Consider the following 22,203-nt stretch of genomic DNA (forward strand, 5'->3'; position numbering starts at 1 on the left):
AAGCATTTACATATCTATAAATCTTTGATCATGGACATGAATAACGGATGAGTTGCAGGACTTTAGCTCTGCTGGATGGTTTATTAAGTGCCACTCGTACTGAATCGCTCGTGTGCTTTACCTTAGTCTGAACAGCCGATGGTCTTTGTCTTCGCAGCTCTAAAACTAGATCCATGATGCTGAAATCTTCTCCAATTTTCTGAGAGAGAACCATGCAAGTGGGCATAAATGCAAGATATTTCTGATATGATCTGCTGAATCACATGTAAAAATCCTTACAGTGCCTTAGATGGTTTATAACGGACACTTGCGTCTAAAAAATGCATCAATACCACGATACAGGATGATCACAAGAACATTTACTGATACTCACTTAGGGTGGAGACGAGCAGTTTGTTTTTCCTGGTTTGTTGCTCATTTTACAAAATTGTGCACACAAATTAAACAAAAAACTAACATGTGGGGAACAAATTATAATCTTTGTATAATTAATATTTTTATATTAGTCAAACATTAATTACTACAACAATTCACTAGAAAATATCATGTGAGAATGAATTCTAACTTGTGGGTATGAATCACACAAAAACTAAACCGTGGGAAAATATTGTATCTCGCATGCATGAATTAATCGAAAAAAAAAAAAAAAAAAAACGAGACGTAGGAACAAATTGTAACTTTTTTGTGCATTAATTACCCGAAAACCTGAACATGTGAGAACAAATTATAACTCAAGTGCATAAATTAACTGAAAACTAACAACAAATTTAATCACGTGCTCACAGATTAACCAAAAAATTTAACTTGGAAAGAATTTTACCTCCCACACACAAATTATCCAAAAATAAATAAATAAATAAATACTGTAATAAAAAAAAAAAAACAATCTTGTTCACATGAATTATTCAAAAACTAACACAGGAACAAAACGTACCTCGTGCATACTAATTAATCAAAAACTAACACGCGGGAACAAATTTTAACTTGTGCATGAATTAACCGAAAACCAACACTTGGGAACAAACTGTAACTGGTTTGTGCATTAATTACCTGAAAACCAACATGTGAGATTATACTGTAACCCATGTGCATGAATGGACTGAAAACACGTGGGAACTAGTTTTGTATCACGTACCTACTAATAAACCGAAAACTGAAATGTGGGAACAAATTCATCTCAGACAAAAAAAAAAAAATTGAGTTTGGAAATAATTGTACAAAAATTGCAATAAATAATAATAGGAAGAACAAATCTTGGTTACATGAATTATCAAAGAACTACAGTAATACGGGAACAAATTTTAACCTCGTGTATAAGCATTAACCAAAAAACTAACAAGCGGGAACAAAGTGCATGTCGTGTGCACAATTTCCCCAAGTACAAGAATTAAAGAACAAATTGTATCTTATGTACAAATTCGTTAAAAACTTGTACGTGGGAACCAACTGGATCTCGTTTGTGCATTAATTACCTGAAAACCAACACGTGAGACCATATTGTAAGCCATGTGCATGTTAATTCTTTAGCGTGTTTTAATTAGTTAAAAACTAACACGTGGGAATTAGTTTTGTATCAAATACATACAAATTAACCGCAAACTAAAATGTGAAAATAAATTTTTCTTATTAACCAAAAATTTTAATTTGGGAGAAGCTACACCTTGCGTACACAAATTACCAAAAAAAAATTTTATAATATGAACAAATCTTTTTCACATGAATTATTTAAAAACTAACAAATGGGAACAAATTATACCTCGTGCATACGCATTAACCACAAACTAAAAGGTGGAAACAAATTGTATGTTGTGTGCACGATTTAATCAAGACCAAGAATTAAGGCACAAACTGTATCTCGTGTAAAAGTTAATTAAAAACGGACACGTGGGAACAAACTGTATCTCGTGCGCAAAAATTAACCAGGAACTACAGTAACAGCTGGGAACAAATTGTAACTCATGCACACAAATTCACCAAAAAGAGGACACATGGGAATGAATTGTATTGTATTTGGGCGTACAAAAGAACCAAAATATAAGAACAAATTGCATGTTCCGCACACGGATTGACAGGTGAGTAAATTAACCAAAACGTGTGAATGATTTAGTAAAACCAGTGAAAAAACTAAAACTAAATTGCTGTAGGGACTCTGTCCTAGAGCTGCTGTTTTTCCTCGCATTGCCCAGTCTGTAGACATTCTCCTAGCGAGATATCACTTTGGTATTAGTTGCAGCGGTTTGCTGCCCGCACACTGAGCTCCTGCTGCTGAGTTCTGATTATGATTCAGGTTACTTGTGTTGCACAAAGACGCTGTAGTTCCACCTCCTGACATTTTCACAGCGCACAGTTCTCCAGCCTGCTCTGCTTTGAATGCCGGTATTAAACATAAAATCGGTCTTTTTATCATCATTGCATTAGCATGACAAGGTGGTACTCGGATCGCTAGACTAGTCTTTATCACCTTGTTTTATCACCCGCATTCTTCAAGAGATCTTTATCATGCTGCAGAGGATAAAATGTTTGTTGGCAAAAAGAGATTAAAAATGATCAGTATTGATGTATCCCTGCTTCTAATGAGACACTGTGCATGGTAACGCCTCCAAGAAATGAAGCTCTATGACTGCAAGACGCACACACAGCTAACACGAGGTTTAAAATTGCGTACCTTTTCCTGCAGCAGGCCATTAACAATGTCAATGGCACAAATCACCCCAGTTCTTCCACAGCCAGCGCTGCGAAAAAAAAAAAAGCAAAGGCAATCAAGACCAAACATTCAAAGCAATCAAGCCTATTTCTGCCTCGGATTTGCTCCCCCCCCCCAGAGGGTCACCGGGGCCCTGAGGTCCATATTGTCGGACAGAACCTTTTCTCGTACATTACAGCGAGGGGCTAATGAGTGAATTGGTGCAGAAGCCTGCGAGTTAATTGGCTGCCGCCGTGCTACATCAGGTGCTGAATATTTAACATGTCGCACCTCATTTGAATGTTGGGATTAAAATGCACGGAGTCTGGAAGTTCCAGGCCGAGACGGAGCGCGCCGGGCGACGCGGAGCATCTCGCTCTGATGAATTTTCATGGGCAGATGGGTCATTTGTCGGAGCAGTTAGTCATGGCGAGGATGGAGTGTGTGTGTGAATGAGTGAGAAAGCAGTCGATGATGTGATCAATGTGCGAGTGTGTGTATGTTTATGAGACAGAGACGGAGACAGACCTGCAGTGGACAAGCAACGGTGTAGGGTGGCAACCCTGTCGGACGTGGACAGATTCCATCATTCCCAAAATGCCGTCCGCCGCGTCTGGAATTCCATGATCCGGCCAGGCTGTGTACTGGAAATGGGCCACGGTGCGGACTTCCTGCACGGAGGATAAATGCAATACAAAATCACTATTTGTGTCCAGATTGAAGTTGAAGTAGAGGATGTCAGAAAATCAGCTTATTCCACAAAAGTCTGCTAAAACTGCTGCTTTGGATGGACTCACATGAATAACCTACCTGTACCAATTCACAAATTCACCAAAAACAACAGACGCTCCACGTCTCACCTGGTCCTCAGTGCATGCTGCTGATTTATACAGTCGTATCTCAGTATACGAACGGCCTGCCTCACAAATGTTCGACTTAGGAAGTGAAATTGTGTCTCAAGCGAGCGAACAAACCAAGCGCCAGCTAAGTTGCACATACTTGGGGGAGCCATTCGAAACTTGAACCATGGGCCACAAGAATGTTATCTTAGACAACCTCAAGAATAAAACGGAGCTGCTTCTGATTTCAAAAGAAATCATAAACTAAGGTGAAGTGAGGTTTAATGTCTATTTATTTCCTATTTTACTTTTCTAAATGTTTTTATCTGCAAAAATATGATTATAAGTGTTGGAAACTGGTACTATTGGTAATATTTTTTGGGCGGCTGGAACGGATTGTCTGCATTTACATTATTTCCTCTAAGTTTTTTTCGCAAGACAAATCTTCGGCCTAAGAACTCATTTCTACTTTAATATTAAAGACTCGTTCCAAAACGCGTACATTCGATCTGAACATATCCTTCAAAATCACTATTTGTACTGTTCGTCTTTATTTTCAACATTCGAAACCTTAATTGAATCTTTCCGATTTCGTTTCTCATTAGTATTTAGATCAAGATCTTGGCCTTCATTGTACATCGCAATTAACTACAGATCAGTGCATGTAATCTGCTTTATCAGTACACTCAGACTGTAGGTTTTTCATTTCTTTATTTATTAAAGAGGTTTGTCTGGACACAATTGAGGAACCCGTTGCCCACAGGAATCTACAGAAGCCAAGTGAGGCAACGTTAACCATGTGAACTGCACACACACGATCTCACTCATCTAACCGAGGACGATTTCATTAAATATATATATATATAAACAAATTAGATCATTAAGAAGACGCCTATATTTATTTATCAACTTTTTATCAAAAAAAAAAAAAAAAGAAAAGAAATTATAGACAAACTCCACATAAATTCCTGACTGTGTGTATATTATCCTGTAATAAATAATAGCATTTGGGACTAAAATAATTGCACAGGTTTATACAGAGATAAAAAAAATTACACAGACATCGTCTGATAAAGTGAGAGAAAGAGAGAGAGAACGAGCGAAGGGAAGCCAGGAGACTTCGAGCAGGAGGTGAGGTACACCCTGGATAGGTGCCAGTCCATCGCAGGGCACACACACACACACACACACACACACACACACACACTATGGAGAACTTGGGAGTGCCAATCAGCCTAATCTGCATGTCTTTGGACTGTGGGTGGAAACTGGAGTACCTGGAGGAAACCCACCAAGCACGAGTAGAAGATGCATAATGCACACAGACCTGTGGTTGAAATCGAACCCTGACCTTGGAGGCACAAGGCGACAGTGCTGACCACGACGCCATTAATCCAGACAAATTAATGTTAATGAATCTAAACTAAGGGGGCGTCTGTGGGCTTGTGTATGTATAAGAGGGCAGACGGCGCGTTCCTCTTCCTAGCTGTCTCAGGATGGATGAGACCTGGCTGGTGAGGCGGAACAGGCGTGTGAATAAACAGCGGGAGAAAAAAAATAGGGGGAAATCCGTCCAAAAACAGAAACTTTTGGAATGACTCTGTGTTATTACCTCCGGAGGGCAAGTCCTATTCACAATTTCTTTAACACTCGATTTACACACACACACACACACAGAGTTCGGACACGGACAGGAGCGCACGGTACACTTACATCACAGTGTTTGACGGCCAGCGTTCGCATGACGACTTCCTTGTTCGTGGGCGACTCCTTCACCTAACGGAACGAACAACAACACACAGAGGAGTTCCAACTTCCTGAAACTGTGCTGTGGCGCAACGAAGGAGTTTTCACTTTCTTCATTTGTAACAAAATGAGGAAGAGGCATTACCACTGCGGTTCGTTACAGTTCACAGCTTTACACGGCACACACAATGCCAGTGACACAAAAACACTGATTATTAGGGTTTTAACAGGAGGTGCTTACAGTGGAGACAGCGAAGGGGCCAAACCTGGACGTATCGTACAGATCAGACCAGTAGACCTCACACTTTTTCTGTACGGAGAGAAAAAAAAAAAAAGGAAATAAAGAGTGTGCATGGAAATGGCATGTCTTTCATAGTTTGTCTAAATTGCTTTAAACTCGTTCTGGAATGACAATTAAGGCTCTCATAACTATAAGAAAAAACCCGACGCCAGTCAGTCACTCGCTCGCAGCGGAAGAGCATTTCTTATTGTTTCCCGACAATCGCACATGCTTTAGTACGGTTCTCCAAATGATTCATTCCAATTAGCGCTGAATTGGCACAATTAGCACTTGTCATGTTGTTACAATGGATCGTCTTGTTTCTCACTGGTTTTGGAAAATCGTTTTTTTACATGCATCGTGGAGATCGTCACATGTCAAAAGCATACTGTACACTGTACTGTACGTGGACAAAATTGTGTTGATGCACCATTATTGTAACGACTACTCCTGTAGACGTCCCCTCCTGAGCCTAGAGAAGATGTAGAGTGAGCTCAAGCCTTATAAAGATATCATTACAGTTCTACACTGCCCGGCCCAAAAAAAAAGGCACCTGGATTTAACAAAGCAAGAGCTTTCCATTAATGCTCAGTGGTTAATATGGTTCAGATGGCTTCAAACTATAACACTTTAATTGATGCAGTGAGAACGGGTCAGAAGACATATCCTGTGGTCGTATGATGGAAAGATGATGCTCTGTATTAAAAGGGGCAAATGATTAGCCTGCATCAAGCAAAGAAAACAACTAAGGAGATTGCCGAAACTATTAAAATTGGGTTAAGAGCGCCACCAAGTGGCACAGTGGTAAAATGCTCGCCCCATCATCCGGAGACCGTGAGGAGGAGATCGATTGGCAGGTGATGCAAATGAAAGGAGCGGATAGCGCTCTGTTACGATAGGGTGAAAAAAGAGGCACGTGAAGCGATAACAGCCACTGTACAAGCCTCTGGAGGCCGTGTTATGATCTGGGATTGCCTTAGTTGCTCAGGTCTAGGCGCATGTTTTTTTCCATAAGTTTGTATCATACCCACATGATATATATTTACTCTTTAATCTTGGTATAATTACACTTGCACATTCTGTGTAATTTATATACACACACACACACACATGCTGTACAGTATATATACTGTATATAACTTACACAATCTATAATTACAGTACATAATCTATAAATTAGTAGATTTGTACATTTCACAAATGACACAATTTTTTTTTCTTTGATTGCAGTAAATTCTTTTTATCTTCCTATTCCAATAGTCATATAAGCATTTCACTGCATATTATACTGTGTATGGTTAAATAAAATTAAATTTTTTAATAAATGTATTAATTTATTGATTTATTTAAATCCCTCATTTTGTTCATTACAGTTTCATTTTGACAAGATCACTAAAAATTGTGATCACAGTGATTGTGGGACTTTTCGTTTTGGTGCCACTGACAGAAATACCAAAATTTGTGGAAGGGGAACTTTATTTTGCAGAGAACTGAACAGGGAGGTTGAGAAATAGGCAAAACAATCGAGAAAAATAGATGTGAGTCTTCTGAGGAAGTCGTGTGTAACTTTCCCCTTGAACGTGCTACTATTTTTTAATGCTGCACATGGAAAAACTGATGTTATTAGAAAATACAATAGGTACTGGACATCTAATGCTTCCTAATAAAGGTTCTGTGAAAGGTTTAGTTAAATTCCCATGAAGGTTTTCAGAGGAATTGAGGACAGAAGAAAAGTGTGATGACAACGGATGACATGTCAAAAGCACGGTAAGACAGAAGAGCTTTACCTTCCCCAGCTCGATCTCCTTACACGCCATGATTATCACCTACAGCACAGAGACGACTCTCATTATTAATAAACAACTCATTACACAAACAGTCTAATGCACAACCATACGCAGATGGACAGGTACACAGATACAGACAGACAGACAGACAGACTTGCTGATTTATGGACAAACAGATAAACAGACATAGAATTACACAGACTGGCACAGATTTCAAACTGAGATTTCCTGGTAGGCAGATAGACAGACAGGCAGACAGACAGACAGGCTGACAGACAGATAGACAGACGGGCAGACACCAAGGTAATAAACAGAGAGGCAAAAAAAAAAAAACAGAAGAGTAGACAGACAGATACAACCAGAGGGAAACCTAAACAGAGAGACGGAGAATCAGAAATACCCAGAAAGTAAAGAGCAAATTAAAAGACAGGCAAACGGATAGACACAGATTATATATAGCATATCTGTCAATCTACCTATCTGTTATCTTTCTGTCTGTCTTAGATAGATTAGATAGATAGATAGATAGATAGATACTGTAGATAACATATAGGTGGATTGACAGATATATAGATGGATAAACAGACAATCAGACATGTAGATATATAGACAGATAGAGGGACATACAGACAAATGGACAGACAGACAGGCAAACAGACAGACATGGATGCATACATACATACATAGACAGATAGACAGACAGAGTGATAGTAATGCATAGAGACAGACAGACAGACAGACAGACAGATAGATAGATGGATAGATAGATAGATAAATATATAGATAGATAGATAGATAGATAGATAGATAAATAGATAGACAGACGTACAGATATATAGATAGACAGATGGACATACAGACAGCCACACAGTCAGACAGACAGATGCATACATACATGTACTTAGACAGACAGACGGACAGAGACATAGAAACAGACAGATACACAGAGAAAATAGACACTGAAAGCCACCACTGTGACAGACAGATGGAGAGAGACAGATCTGCTTTACACTCCTTTACCTTGATGTCATATTCCCAAATCATGCGCCAGAAATCCACCACTGTGTTACTCAGAGGGCCCTGTGTTGCAATGTATTTCCTGCTCTCTGTCGCCCCCTAGTGGACACACACCATGCTGTAACCAGGCATGAACTACTGTACAGCAATCTAATTCAAACTAGAGCTAAAATAACACATCTGCATGTCACATTGTCAATAATAATAATAATAATAAAATAATGTCCGGTAATCCTGTAGTGGTTTGCTTTATAAATGTATTAGTGTTAATTTGGAGCAAGTCTTAAAATCACTATCCGTTCTGATCTCCGGTGGAGTGTGAGAGCCAGACAGAGGTACCTTGATGAAATTAGCATTAATGTAATCACAGCTGTATTCGGGTGTTGTTGGACTGAGAACGACGCGGGTTTGGTCATCTGGAAAAGAAGAAATACAGCATCAGATACGCACACTTACTTACACTTACACACAACTTTAACACTTCATCAGCAAATTTACTGAAAGCCCTAATTGCCTGGTTCTTTCCTGTAAGATTAAACTATCCTGTTTACTGTAGATGGCTACGAGCCTGGCATACGACATCACTTCTGTATACATTTCTTCTTCATAATTCTACAGAAATATATACTGTAGAGCTGTTAAATAAGATGGTATTACGTACATGGAAGGATGTCCTTGTAGCGGTTTTTCTTTGCGTTTTCTTGGTTTCCCCCGGCCGCGCAAGTCAAACCGTAGTTCTGTTTCAGCAAGTCGTTTTGCTGCTTAATCCTCTGCATCGACACAAAAAAGAAGACACGGTAATAAGTAAGAGACTTTTAAGACTTTTGCACAATACTGTATATAATTCCAATTATTACACACAGCAATTTTCAACACCAGTGATGGATTTATTCTGAGAGGTAAAAAGGTTACTGTACAAACTTTTTTTTTGGTTTTAGCAAAAGGAAACTTGCACAACAAAAGAGCGACCCATTTTATGCATCCTCAGCACACAAACACACACACACACACACACAGAATTGCACAATAGAAGTTGCACAATAAATCACTTCATGCACTGTAACTATGACAAATATTACTTTTCCCCCCAAAATTATTTTTTTTAAACGTTTAATGGGAAAATATGAATAAATCATAACGAAGTGATGAGTCAAAAAGAAAAAGCAGAAGCATGAGTCCACAGGATAAGTACAAAGATCCCTTATTGTAAAATAAAAAAAAAGACGTCCAGTAGAAAGCATACTAAAAATTTTTAGAAATGCAGATTTTTAACAACTTTAAGAAAACAGGCAGTGATTGAGTCTGGAACATCTTCTTTTATTTTCCTATATGACTCAATATCTGTTGCCATGTTTTTACCAAAAGCGTCAAATCTATCGGAAAAAAAGCTGTATTTTACTAAAAATACTAAGTTGAATGTTTTTGTCCTCCGATTAGGAAAAAAAAAACAACAGGAAGTGATGTCAACAGTACACAAAGCAGTACTTCTTACATTTAAATAATTGTATATTTGCATAAGCATTTGCTTAATCTAAATCAACATACAGATATAATCGCTTGTTAGATGCAGAGGTGGGCAAAGTACATTAAACCTTTACTTTATCCTCATGTATGTATCCTTATGCGCACTGACTCCAAAAAAAAAAATCTATAAATGTTTTATTTATATATGCTGTTCCACTATAATCTAACAGGTGGCGCTCTAAATAGATCCATTCACAAATTGTCAGGCAGCACAGCACCCTGCATTGTCCAAAATGACTGGCTAAGTTTATTTAGAGCTTATTTGTGCAATTAAATAATTAGTGAAATAATAAAAAAAAATTCAAACAAAACAATTTATCATAAAAACAAAAACAGAACTTAAAGAAACACTATAAATGAAAAAAATAATTAATAAAAAGAACCCAATAAATTGTGTTCTTTGTGAATAAAAAAAGGGAATAAAAATTGTAAAAAAAAAATACAAAAAAAAGATATATATATATATATATATATATACTGTACACACACACACACACACACACACACACATACATATATATATATATATATATATATATATATATATATATATATATATATATATATATAGGCCTATATATATATAACCATAAAAACAAAAACAAAACTTACAAAAACATTAGAAATAGAAAAAAGAAATAAAAAAAATTATAATAATTATTTAAATAAATTTTGTTTTTTGTGAATAAAAAAAAATAAATAAAAGTTATTTAAAAAAAATATTACCATAAAAATAAAAAAAACAACATAACACGAACACTATAAAAATATTCCAATTGGTTCCAGTTTTCTTTAACTTTTCTTTCTTTCACTACATTTTTTTTTTCCAGTTTCCACTTCTTTTCATTCAGTTTAGTTTTTTCAGTTTCAGTTTCCTCACTGATCTCTCATGGCGACGGGCAGTCCATGGCTGTTTCCTTATTGGCCAGGTGCTGTAGGGCGGGACTTCCAGAGCTGCATTCTCATTGGCCAGCTGTTTACATCTCCACTACATTCTCAGGACAAGAGAGCAGGCAAGGTCTGGTTCTTCAGGATAAAAAGCGTTGTAACGTTTATATTTATCAACCTGTTGTTTTCATACTGAAGAGTTTTTTATCCATGCTACTGTACATCATGAGACATAATGCAAGTGTGATATAGTATAAAGTGAGATGTACTGTAGTAGTACCACAATTTACAGAATAGTGCCTGAGTATGGCATCTACTGTATTATTAATAGCTTATGAATACAAAGTGTAGTCACTGGGCCATCACAGGACACACACACACACACACACACACACACACACACACACACACACACACACACACACGCTCATTTAATGCCAATCAGCCTAATCTGAATGTCTATGGACTTGTGGGAGGAAACCGGAATACCCGGAGGAAACCCACCAAGAACCTGGAGATGCAAGGCGACTGTGCTAACCTCTAAGCCGCGATTTATCTTCCTATTATTATAATTTTTTTTATGCCTTAAACATAGTCTTCGTCTTTTATTTTTGTATTTTATTATTTCGTTTTGACAGACACGTAACTTTACCGAACCTAACATGTGTTTTACTTGATCCTCACTGTCAGTGTGAGTAACGGCAAACCCGCCCACGTGGAGTTCCCATCGGGGTCACCACCGCAGTCTAACACATCTCAACCCTGACTTGTGATTTAGTGATTGTGGAATTCATTTTGCTGAGCATGTTTCCTCACAACCCTCGAGAAACACCTACACTAATGCTAAAAATAACCCTTAGGTCTTTTCCCCTGAAGGCAAACAAGAGCCCGTGTCTCTTTTAAAGTAGACATAAACACTGATGTGAGTATACACCTACAACGGTGCTCGTCACCAATAACGGGGAAAAACATAAACATTATAGTCACTGCTGGTATTCTATTAAGATTATAAGACTTACAAGAATTCGTACTCACTTGTACCTCAACATGTCTTCCAAACTGAACTGATGTAATTGTAGTTATATACATGGAGTCCTGCAGGTTTTCTTCTTCTTAAGGGCATGAAATACATGTGGTGGGCTTTCTGTTCTGAGGCTGATCACAAAATGGTGACTCGTCCTTTTACATACAAAAATACAGCCCTGGAAATACTAGTGGGCATTCGAGTCAAACCGGGACTTGTGCTGAAATTTCTTGTCTAAGGAAACACAATCATTCACCAACCACTTGCACGTTACAGGAACTCGACTGGAAGTTATTGTCACAGCCTGGTTTCAACCCTGACCTCTCACTCCAAGCCATTTCTACATATTTGGTCCATTTATGGAGTTCCTGGGGGGCCAGCGTTTCAGACATGAAGTCCGATCATGGCTCCGGCGTACTTTTTTGAAAAGTCATTTTACCTTGATGGTGTCCAAGTATTAGTGAAAGTGCTGTAGTCCAGCAGGGGATTCTATAGAGATATTTCTATATTATTTTGCACAATCAACATTCCCGGTTCGACTTAAACCCCCGTCATAACTTTGATTAGGGATTGTCGGACCTGGGTTTCTCAAACACGTCCCCAGAATAAAAAGATCATTGTTAAATGGTAGAGCGAGTATCACACTGATCTCTACTGTGTTTATTTCTCTCTCTCACGTTTTCTCTTTCTCTCATGAGAATATGCATGTGGTTTGGGTACTATAATAGTGTCTGCTGAATACTGTACTGTATATTATAGACTTATAGAGAAAAAGGGTAATAACTCGTGGCATTAAATGTAATATAGTATAAATATAAAGTATAAAAGTTGTAATCAAACAGTGTATATATCTCAGCACATGCAAAAAAAATATATTCCTTGTGTACCACTCTATATTTTATTCCTCAAATATCACGAAAAAATATTATTATTTGTTACATGTGAAATTATTTTTTCGCATATATCAGTTGGGAAGCTGGGGTCAGAGCGCAGGATCAGATAGGGTTAATGGCTTTGATCAGTGGGTTCAACAGAGGCAACTTGGCAGTGCTGGGGCCTAAACCCTCAACCTTCTGATGAGTATCCCATTAACCCACAGCCTTAAAAACTTGCAGAGCCTTCAATATAACCAGCATGGACCTTACTGCGTACTATAATAAATAATACACCATTATAATAAAGACATTTTAATTCTGCTCCGTGTCCTCAAACCGTCAATTGATATTCATCTAAAGTCCATGCCAAAAATAAGTAGACCACAAAGTCAACACTGCCAATGGAAATGCTTTAGCCACCATATCAAGTTCTTCGTGTTACCTATTTTGTGAAATATATTTGAAACAGAAAGAATGATATCATAGAAAAAACTATTTCAGACCTTTGATCTTGATCTTATTTGAGTCAATTCACTCACTCACTCATCGTCTATACCTCTCCATCCTGGAGGCCTGAAGCCTTTATTTACAGTAGGTCACAAGGCGGGGTACATCCTGGACGGGTGCCAATCCATCGCAGGGCGCCCACACACACACACTCATTGGACTTTGGACTGTGAGAGGAAACCGGAATACCCAGAGGAAACTCACCAAGCACAGGGAGAACATGTAAACTCCATGCATGTACACAGACCAGATGCAGAAATCGAACTTGAACCCTGGAGGTGCAAAGTGACCTTCTCTAACCTTTAAGCCACCGTGCCGCCTATTTGGGTCAATTCCAAAATTAAAATAAGTTGAAGTGTACACTGCCCAGCCAGGTCACATATTCAAGTATTTCGTCAGTTGACATCATTTTATTGCCATAACGTTTCTGAGTCTAGACCTGAGCAACTGAAGCAACCCCAAATCATAACACTGTCTCCAGAAGCTTTTATAGTGGACACTATGCATGTATGACATCGCTTCATGTGCTTCCCTTCTTACCCTGACACGCCCATCGCTTTGGAATAGGGTCCATATTATCTTAATAGACGTTTTTCATTACTCCAAAATCCAATCTTTAAGCATTCTATCAAATTAAAGCCTTTTTTTCTAACCAGCCAGAAGAGGGTTTCACTCATGTGATGTCACATTAGGGGAAAATCTAGTTAACTTGTTCTAGATGGGACACTACAAAAATACAAAAATGGAGCAAAAAAAAAAATCGTATCCGAATGTCTAGAAAAATAAATGCATAAAAAGGAATCAACAGTGAATTTTACGCCCCCAGTATCTGCTGAGAGCTCAAAAGGCAGTCTTCCTGTCCCCAGTATGCTCGGCATGACTTTTAATTATAGAGAAAAGGGTCTGTGTGGTTCTTGATCTCACAGGTGGTTGATTCTTTTTAGAGTCCTATAGCGCTTCTCAGAGCTTGTCTGCAGTCATAAAAATACCTGTTGCTCTACAGGGGACTGAAGATAGACTGATATTTTAAGAAAGATGATTTTCTAGGTTACTTCTCGTAAGCAAGTGAGAACCACAGGTTTCCTCAAACCAATCCTCGTCGAACGGAAACTTTTCAGTTTTTTTTTCGTGCCATGCAGCAAAAAAAAGAATAATGCCTTGTGTAACTTGTGCATGATGATATAATTATATTATCACTGATGAAAAAACGGTTCGTAGAAATAGTTAAAAGGTTAAAGATAAAAATAAGCTGATCTGAGCTTTAATGTAACCAGTGGTAATACTATTTCAGGTTGAAACTCACACACGTCTGCCTGTCTTTTTGTACGGAAGAACTCTCTGCATAACTCATAAAGTTGAGTATCTTACGCCTTGTTGAAGTTGTACTTCTATCGTCATCAGACAAATACACTCCCTGTTCGGTAATCCGAGAGAGAATCACGGACGAGAAATCGAAAAAGTAGAATTACAGGCGGGGTACACCCTGGACAGGGTGCCAATCCATCGCAGGGCACACACACACACACACATACAGGACATACACACACTCATTTACACACTACGGGCAATTTGGGAACGCCAATTAGCCTAACCCACCAAGCACGGGGAGAACATGTATACTCCATGCACACAGAGACGGGAATCGAACCCAGGAGGTGTACTGTAAGCCGACAGTGGTAACCACTACACTCAAAACTGAAGGCGTTAAAATTCAAAACCATCGACTCTGCCACTCAACTGGCAACCCAGCTGGTTGCGATCCCAATCGGCAAGTTTTTCCATGTGAAGTAGACTGCACAGGGAGCAGGAAGGGTGCACTTTAAAGAACACTTTGGAACAAACGGCAGCGATCATTGCATCAGTGCATACTCCACTTCCTGTGATATCCTGGATGTGAACCTGAATTTTTTAAACCTGAATTTAATACCTGAATTTGTGGGGGTAAAAAATTATTTGGATGGTATTTTTAACACCTTGAATTTTTTCCGAACAGCAATTAAGTATCAATGCAAAATATTTTTGCATTGAATTTTAAATGCTTGAACTCTTTTATCATTTAAAATATACAACCAGAATAAATTGCAGTAATAGTAAGATTTTTTTCCCATTCAGATCGAATTGCAATGAAGAAAAATACAAAAAAAATGTATTGCAACAAGTTTTTGTTCAGTTTTGTTGCTTTGAGGAATTTTGGCACTGGTATACTTTCATACATTTACCACAAAGTGAAGTTTGTCTCAGATGAAATAAGACCTGCATGTTAGCGACGTTCACGCTCGCTAACATCTAATTCTTAAGCCACGGCTATAACAGCTCCAACTCGTCTGGGAGGAGGCCAGTCACGTTCTTCCGCACCAAACTCGCTCATTCACGTCTTTATGGACAGCAAGGTTTGGTTTGGAAGAACTTGACTGGCCTGCACATCAACCTGAGGGATGATTTAGAGCGGAGACTGTGAGACAGGCCTTCATCAGTGTCTGACCTTACAAATGTGCTTCTGGAGGAATGGTTAAAAATTCCCATGAACACACTTGTGGAAACCCTTCACGGAAGAGTTGAAGCTGTTAGAGCTGCAAAGTGGGCGGGGCCAACATCATATTAAACCGTAGGGATTAAAGAATAATTATATGTTCCTCAAGTTTATATGCATGTAAAGGCAGGCGAGCCAATGCTTTTGGCAATATAGTGTGTGTGTGTGTGCATCGAAGTTAAATTAAGCAAATAACCATGGACGACGTCGCAGTGCCGTTCCTAATACTACCTGAGGAGGGGGAAACCGGTGGTTTGAGATTTTTAAAGAAGTTTTCCACAAAAGGTGACTGATGAGAGGACGATTGTTGTTTGTTCCTCTTGCAGGGCAACTTTCTGTTCTTAAATTTATTCCACACACATGTTGAGGTGTTTAATGACTTTCATTGTGTCTGGACAGCGATGTCCTTTTTGTACAGTATATCCCACATCGTGCGCTGTTACAGTAAAACCATCACGGATGATAAAACTTAGATCGAGTGGTAGCTAAAGACTCCAGATTACGAACCAGAAGGTTGGAGGTTTAAGCCCCACCTCTGACAAGATGCAGGGGTAGCTCAGTGGCTAAGGCATTGGACTACGGTTCGTGAGGTCCCAGGTTCAAATCCCACAACCACCAAGTTGTCCCTGTTGGGCCCTTGAGCGAGACCCCCTTAGAAATGTACAGTAAGTCTGGATAAGGGTGTCTCCCAAATGCCTAAATGTAAGATGCCACTGAGCGATGTTTGCTCCAGACGCAGTGTATCTTGTGCTTTGACGCCAGTTTCGCAACAAGCCTGGACAACATGCGATGAAAATGATTTGTTATACGTGACAAATAAAGCCTTCTTCTTTTATCTGTTCCCGGTTTGCGGGTCGCCACAGTGGATCACCGGACGTTCAACTCGGCAAGTTTCACACGGGATGTGCTACCTGACACAACCTTCCTCGACCTTTCCAGACTCGAGACTGGCACTACTAACTCGCGCAGCCCAACAGGTGGTGGTGCTGGGGTCGGTTCCCTGACTGAAAATCAAACCCGGGCCATAAGAGTATGGAAGCTAACTACACTAAGTACACCTAGGATATAGCAGCAGAAATATGAGCAATAATAACATCATAATGATAATAAATACCAACCTCAAGCTTGTTCTTTCCTACAGAAGGGGAAAAAATAAAGAGATAAACAACGCCGTGTGTCAAATTGAAAATGAGAAAACGAGACAAATACCCACGTGAAGTGAGAATGAACAGCCCTTTAGGGACAAATGGCATTGTGAGCGTACGCATTAGACGCATCATAGAATATTTTTCCTACAAGTGTTTTCTTGCCTTTATGATTGCATCAGGAGTCATGAACAGCGTGTCTCCTTCAAATACTGAATTGAAACCTACGTCACTTAAGAGAATCAGATCATTTTTTCCCTCCCAGTGCACCGTGCACTGGTGTTGAACGTCGTCTGATGCTTATAGGTTAATTATCTTAATTGCAGAGGGATTTTTTTTATTATTTTTAAATCACGGCTGTCTTGCCATACTTCCAAAAATACGATTAATGTCCATCCCGTTTAAAGGTTGATATACAGAGCGAAAAATAAAAAATATATTTTTTTGTTTTACCCCTGTCTGCATCATATTGAAAGCCACAATGCCTTTCCTACTTCCTTGCACCGAAAGGAGAACAGACCTGCCTTTTCAGTGCAGTGTGTTCCTGTCACTCTGAGCCCGGACTGACCGTACGCTGCTTCCAAAAACTGCTCTCGGTAAATAAGCCATATAAAGGTTACCTATATGTCAGAACCGACGATCAAAGATGAGCCATAAAAACCCTGTGGGTTTTGTGTGTGTGTGGGTGTCACAGATCTGCAGGAGACAAAAGCACTAAAACCTCTAAACCACAAGAGGAAAAAGCCTGCATTGTGTCTCTGTCAACGTTCTGAGGAAGCCTACAGTATATGACATAAGTACGTTTGTCGTTCTTCAGCGTCACCGCAGTGCCATGTGCAAGTGCACAGAGGACGCTTTTTGACATATTCATGGTGCGACATGCACACGGCCCTGCAGCATGCAGCGGCTCTGAGGTTTATCCAACTGTAGGGTTATTTGTATATGCAAGTTTACCGATCGCACTTTGTTTTAAATGAGTGCGTATTTTAGTGTTCAGAAATCAATATTTCATTTATATACCTAGGCAGTTTCTGTATGATCCTACAGGGTGCTTGAAACTGTTCATGTGTTGTACTGTGTGCGCGCGAGTTATTTCATAATGGAATTTGTAAAGGGGACTTGAACATGAGCGGTGCTGTATGCAAACTGTGTCATGCTGAATAACTGCGGTAATAAGACTTACATCCTGCTTAGACAAAGCATTGGAGAGAGCTGAACCCAAATGATACGAGTTTGAATGAGCTTCCTAGGTTTTATTTTTAGATTCTAAATATGAGGAATATAAGGAAATTTTTTTTTTTATTAATTGTTGAAGGTTTTTAAGGATGAAAAAAATATATATATTACCGATCAGGGTATTTATAAACCCGTGATGTCTACAGGATCGGCACCCAGGTATCATGATAATATCATACTAGTTGGTCTGTCATGATTGTCATCCCTACTTTTCAATCTTTGACTTTAATTTAGAAACACTGGCTTATTAATGATACCAGTAAACTGGTGACAAGATCATGGGCACCCTAGACTCACCCACTCTTGCAGGGGTCAAAGGCCAGGCCGTCTGGGCCAATCCCACAGAAAAGCTAATGCAACACGATGTTTATACATTATGACATGTCGCATTGTCATACAGCATGTCAGCAATCAAGCACCCTTGGGATGCCCTGGACAAACAAACAGCTTCCAGTGGGGAGACCCGAGGTCGTATCTGAGACCTTTACAATCAGTCCCCTGCCTCGCTCACAAAGTAGAATCAACAAGAATAGATGACCCACATGGTGACATGAATAATGAGTTTATTACAAACAAGTAATGAAAAACCAATTGCACATAGTGGGTGAGTCAATACGATGGATTCGCACCCCAACCAGGGTGTATCCCACCTTGTGGCCAGAGTCCCCTGTGAGCCAATTTCTAATGAATTCCTTAATTTCCACTAGGCGGCGTTAAATTTCCCAGGCTTCTATTTCTTCATTCCTGCTCTTCCTCCTCATTCTTTATAGAGTACAACAATACTTCCTATGGTTCACCGGTCTTTGAATAATATATATATATATATATATATATATATATATACACTCATCTAAAGGATTATTCGGAACACCTGTTCAATTTCTCTTTAATGCAATTATCTAATCAACCAATCACATGGCAGTTGCTTCAATGCATTTAGGGGTGTGGTCCTGGTCAAGACAATCTCCCAAACTCCAAACTGAATGTCAGAATGGGAAAAAAAGGTGATTTAAGCAATTTTGAGCGTGGCATGGTTGTTGGTGCCAGACGGGCCGATCTGAGTATTTCACAATCTGCTCAGTTACTGGGATTTTCCCGCACAACCATTTCTAGGGTTTACAAAGAATGGTGAGAAAAGGGAAAAACATCCAGTATGCGGCAGTCCTGTGGGCAAAAAAATGCCTTGTTGATGCTAGAGGTCAGAGGAGAATGGGCCGACTGATTCAAGCTGATAGAAGAGCAACTTTGATTGAAATAACCACTCGTTACAACCGAGGTATGCAGCAAAGCATTTGTGAAGCCACAACACACACAACCTTGAGGCTGATGGGCTACAACAGCAGAAGACCCCACCGGGTACCACTCATCTCCACTACAAATACAGTAGGAAAAAGAGGCTACAATTTGCACAAGCTCACCAAAATTGGACAGTTAAAGACTGGAAAAATGTTGCCTGGTCTGATGAGTCTCGATTTCTGTTGTGACATTTAAATGGTAGTGTCAGAATTTGGCGTAAACAGAATGAGAACATGGATCCATCATGCCTTGTTACCACTGTACAGGCTGGTGGTGGTGGTCTAATGGTGTGGGGGATGTTTTCTTGGCACACTTTAGGCCCTTTAGTGCCAATTGGGCATCGTTTAAATGCAGCATTGTTTCTGACCATGTCCATCCCTTTATGACCACCATGTACTCATCCTCTGATGGCTACTTCCAGCAGGATAATGCGCACAAAGCTCGAATCATTTCAAATTGGTTTCTTGAACATGACATGAGTTCACTGTACTAAAATCACCCAATGGGTAATTGGGTAATGTTTATTTTGGTGTTTGTCCTGTCTTTGCTCCTGTCCTGTTTTTTTTTTTTTTTTTTTTGCCAAGGCTTAAAATGCACTTTACAACAGTAAGCTATGGCCGAGTAATCTGATTGAACGAAAGGCATTCTGCGAGTGCTGATATTAGAGCATAACAGTACTATATGTATTACTAAAGTACATGTACGTTACAAAAGTGTTAAATTATGTCATCTTAAACTACCTTAGTAATTGCTTCTAAGCCGTTCTGAATTGCCTCTGAACCTCCACAAGTCACGGCAGAGTATGTGTTGGCGGAGCAGAATAACTGGTTAAATTAACAAACAAATCATATTCTATAAAGCCAAAGTCACACTTGAGGCTATGATAAATATTACCACAATTGTGATATATATTTAGTACCCGAGCTGCACCCTAGTGACTTCCACCGAATCGTGCTGATTTTTTTTTCCCGTTTTAATTATTTATTTACTTATTTAATTGGCTTCCTTTTATTTAATTATTTGGTGTTTCAGTTCTCGATATGTACAGTACTATGATGATTACTGCTGAGGTACACATAATAAAACGTGCACTGACTTAACACACTTATTTCCTGGCTCTCAATAGCACATGGTATGACCCGCCAGTCTGACCGTCCACTCCCTGCACACACCCAAACAAGTTCATGAACCTGCTACGGACTAGCAGATGATTTAAACGAGGTGAGGCGGATGATTCAGCTTATCACCTCTGCCACACCTCTGTCTCTATCACCTCTGTTACACGAAGAACCAAACCCTGTCCTGGCATTCCAGGTGGAGGATTGGGTGTTCATTCTCTAAAAAAAAAAAAAAAAAAAAAAGTGACACTTCCTTGTTAAAGTACATTAGATTATGATCATGGACTTTTAATTACAAATGTTCAACTTTTTCTCGGAACACTTTAAAACATTTTTCAGGGTTAATAATTAACCGGTCGTATAAGGGCTTGATAAGGAACCATTGCATGAACTGTAATTTCATTCATCTACAGTAAGACCTTGATTGACAGATAGGGAACGGGCATGCACTTCTGTAAAATGGCTTTCGCCACGTCCAACACCCCATAGTAGTACCTCTTAAGTTATACAGCTAACCAAGTAATCTTGTTCTTAGAAATAAGATTCTATATATAAGACATATATAAGATACAGCTGCATTTAAAATTACTCACTCACCATCTATACTGCTTTATCCTGTACAGAGGGTCATGGGGGCCTGGAGCCTATCTCAGTAGACACAATGTAGAGTAAACCCTGGACTGGGTACCAATTCATCACAGGCCGCGCACACACACATACACACACATACACAATATTTAATTTGGGAAGGCCAATTAGCCTAACATGCATGTCTTTGGAAGGAAACCAGAGTACCCAGAGGAAACCCACCAGGCGGGAATCGAACCCAGGTGTGAGGCGACAGCGCTGACGTACATCACCGTGCCACCTACTTAAACTTAATAACAAAACTGAAATATTATAATTGCAATTAAAATATTTGCTTTTATTTTCTTGTGCGCAATGACACCACAAGGACTTTAGTGACAACAAAATGACATGAACATGATGTTTAAGCTTTGTGCAATTGATTGAGTCCTAAAACATCCGAAAATACGCATTTAATGATTATCTCGCTTTAAAACCAAGACTAATTGGAATAATAAATAACAGGCTGCTCGGTGTTACTTACAGTGTACTCAGAGGCAATGTCAATCTCCCCATCTCTGCCCTCAGCCCGCACGCGCTCGATAAACTTCAGCAGATGCGTTTCCATGGAGTCCCAACGGTTTTTTCCCTCCTTAAATGGAATTGTTTTTACTTTCCGATATTCCAAAATAACGTACTTTGTTTCATGTTTAAAAAAAACAAACAAACAGTCGATACAATATGTCCGTGTGACCGTGTCACCTGCGCGCGCGGAGAGATCTCCTCACATCCAAACTGACAGGAGGAAATGATCTGCTCTTAGATCACTTTTCAGCAGTTTTAAACTGTTTTTTTTCCCCCTTCTGATTCTTTAGAGCTGATTTCAGTTCATGCAGTCAGCAGAGAGCTCACAGAGGGAAGTAACCTCTCAGAAACTGAGATAAACATTACAACCGGCGACACTTTTTAATCTGTCACAATCTCTGGTTGCCAGATTGGTGTTTATCCCTGTTCCGGGGAGTTTTTGTTGTGATAGATACTGTAGATAGATTGATTGATAAGTAGATAGGTAGACAGATTGATTGATAGATGTTCACACTTTAGAAGGGATATAAACATTTTGGTCAACATTCACACGCGT

General features: G+C 39.2%; 1 protein-coding gene across 1 annotated transcript in view; it reads right to left on the reverse strand.

Moving 5' to 3' along the window:
- Positions 1-21,985, reverse strand: part of ptpn18 (protein tyrosine phosphatase non-receptor type 18) — a 42,960-nt gene extending 20,975 nt beyond the window's left edge. Inside the window, exons 1-11 of the mRNA XM_053503968.1 lie at positions 21,825-21,985; positions 21,607-21,714; positions 9,014-9,122; positions 8,692-8,768; positions 8,356-8,451; positions 7,336-7,374; positions 5,510-5,578; positions 5,236-5,298; positions 3,212-3,354; positions 2,666-2,732; positions 122-199 (exon numbers count right to left, since the gene is read on the reverse strand). Coding sequence (XP_053359943.1) covers positions 122-199; positions 2,666-2,732; positions 3,212-3,354; positions 5,236-5,298; positions 5,510-5,578; positions 7,336-7,374; positions 8,356-8,451; positions 8,692-8,768; positions 9,014-9,122; positions 21,607-21,690 — 825 coding nt within the window. The 5' untranslated portion in view covers positions 21,691-21,714; positions 21,825-21,985. The remainder of the gene's footprint in view (positions 1-121; positions 200-2,665; positions 2,733-3,211; positions 3,355-5,235; positions 5,299-5,509; positions 5,579-7,335; positions 7,375-8,355; positions 8,452-8,691; positions 8,769-9,013; positions 9,123-21,606; positions 21,715-21,824) is intronic.
- Positions 21,986-22,203: the final 218 nt, after the last annotated feature.

Source organism: Clarias gariepinus, chromosome 9 (assembly GCF_024256425.1).
Source record: "Clarias gariepinus isolate MV-2021 ecotype Netherlands chromosome 9, CGAR_prim_01v2, whole genome shotgun sequence".
Classification (NCBI taxonomy): Eukaryota; Metazoa; Chordata; class Actinopteri; order Siluriformes; family Clariidae; genus Clarias; species Clarias gariepinus.